This window comes from Garra rufa, chromosome 19 (genome assembly GCF_049309525.1).
Source record: "Garra rufa chromosome 19, GarRuf1.0, whole genome shotgun sequence".
In the NCBI taxonomy this organism is placed as follows: Eukaryota; Metazoa; Chordata; class Actinopteri; order Cypriniformes; family Cyprinidae; genus Garra; species Garra rufa.
Genome location: NC_133379.1, coordinates 1,322,005 through 1,324,275, shown reverse-complemented (window position 1 = coordinate 1,324,275; position 2,271 = coordinate 1,322,005). Strand labels below are relative to the sequence as shown.

At 31.4% G+C, this 2,271-nt stretch overlaps 1 protein-coding gene across 1 annotated transcript; it reads left to right on the top strand.

Moving 5' to 3' along the window:
* Positions 1-201: 201 nt before the first annotated feature.
* Positions 202-1,143, top strand: LOC141292665 (olfactory receptor 1J2-like). Its single transcript, XM_073824699.1, has one exon. The coding sequence runs from the start codon at positions 202-204 to the stop codon at positions 1,141-1,143; it is 942 nt and encodes a 313-aa protein (XP_073680800.1).
* The last annotated feature ends 1,128 nt before the right edge of the window (positions 1,144-2,271 follow it).

The window sequence follows — 2,271 nt, the reverse complement described above, 5'->3', positions numbered from 1 at the left end:
CATCTACAGTAAGTATGTGTTGCTTTACATAGTTAACTAATACTTGGTAACTACCAAATATGTAATAACTTTTCAACATGTTTATATCAAATTGCTTGACATTCCTTGCAAATTCTTCAAAGTAAAATGCAGCAGTCTATGATGAAATGTTATAAATGAATATATGTCTAACTGTTACTGTTTGCAGGTTTTGTGTAGGAAATGGACAACCTGACATTTAGACACAGTATTCTCCTAGTGGAGGGACTTCAAGTAACACCTCAGTCTACCTATGTTGTTTTTACATTTCTTCTTTTGGCATATGCCTTCATAATGGTTTCCAATATTGCACTTGTAATTCTGATCTCAACAGAGAAGAATCTACATCATCCTATGCATTTCCTGTTCTGTAACTTACCACTGAATGATATATTAGGGACAACTGTCATTTTGCCACGCTTATTGCAGGACATTTTAAAAGAAACATCAGAGCGTTATATGACATACGTGGAGTGTGTAGTTCAAGCATATTTTGTGCATATATTTGTAGCAGCATGCCATTATGTTCTTATAATCATGGCCTTTGACAGATATGTGGCTATATGTAATCCACTGCGATACTCAGCAATTATGACCAATAAGATGGTGGTTAAACTATCAGCATTAGCCTGGGGTCTGTCGGTACTTATGGTGACAGTTTTGATAGGACTCACTGTGCGCCTGTCTCACTGCAGATCTAAAATTGAAAACCCTTTCTGTGACAATGCCTCACTGTTTAAACTCTCCTGTGAGGATGGTGTTGTTGTTAATAATGTATATGGAATCATTTACACTGTGGTTTTATTTTCCTTTTCAATTCTGTCTATATTCATAACATATGGCAAAATCGCTACTGTATGCATAACTAGCAAAAACACAGCACTCAACAGCAAAGCCATAAAAACATGCAGCACTCATTTAGCAGTTTATTTAATCATGCTGGTTTCTGGCTCTACTTTTATTTTTCTCCATCGTTTCCCTCTCTACTCTGAGAGCAGGAAACTAGCTTGTATAATGTTCCACATTGTACCACCAGGACTAAATCCTCTAGTATATGGTTTACAAACTAAAGAAATAAGACAAAAGTTTGTAAAATTGTGGTGCAGACAAAAAGGAACATCTTAATTTATTATATCCATGTCTTATTATACACTGGTATCAGCATTTAATGTGTTAGTAACTCCCCTTTAGGTATACATACAAAGCTGTGGTTTATTTAAACTATGTCTTTGGATCCATTCATACAAGTGATGTATTAGGAATGTAAGTCTTTAGTAACTGCTTTGTAACTTAAGAAATTGTTATTTGCTTATTTTAGGGGATTAATGTCATCACATGGCAATGTGTTGCAATATATTTATATTTATAGTAAAAGATCTACATACATTCCCTAAATGTACTTTACATATTTTTTCACACCTTTAAATTTAAAAGATCTACTGAATAAATAGTTACTAGTTTGTTTTTAATTGAGTATTTATCATTATTGCACCTCAAAAAATGTAATGTCAATGGACTAGGAGAAGTTTTATGCTTATAACATTTGAACAAAATGTACAATAATTTACTTTTGGCCATGTCAAGTATTTACTTGTCAACTAAAACTCTGTTGTCTGATATTCCTCAGGCCCTAAAGCTCTGATAGAAATAATAATAATAATAATAATAATAATAATAATAATAATAATAATAATAATAATAATAATAATAATAATAATAATAATAATAATAATAAAGACATGCATTACTATTGTAATTTTTATGTTGTGTGGACTGAAGGAAACAATTGGAGGCAAATATAAATACACTTGAGAACAAAAGGACCAATAAGTAAATATGACAACAAACAAGGAAATAAGTGTGGCTGATGAACTACTATGACATGGCACACAGCAAACAGCGGCAGAACGCACAAAGGGAACATGTAACAGTAATAGACCGCACTCTAAAAAAGTTTTATTTCCTAAAATATTTTAAATTAATATACATTTGTAAAATTACAGTACTTCCAACTTAATTTCTTTACCTTTTTCACCTTTATTTTAATAGCGCTTTATACAACGCAGATTGTGTCAGAGCAGCTTTACAGTGATAAACAGGAAAAAAGTGTTTCAGTAATGTCAGCAAAAAAATTGGGTAACACTTTATAATAACGTTCAGTTGTAAGTCATTTATAAGTGGTTAGTTAATGATAAAATAATGATATGCTAACAATTTGTTAAATAATGATATGCTATCAATCATTTAAATGTT

Bases quoted from the DNA above. Each gene is read 5' to 3' on its own strand.
- LOC141292665 (XM_073824699.1), top strand. From the start codon at position 202: ATGGACAACCTGACATTTAGACACAGTATTCTCCTAGTGGAGGGACTT.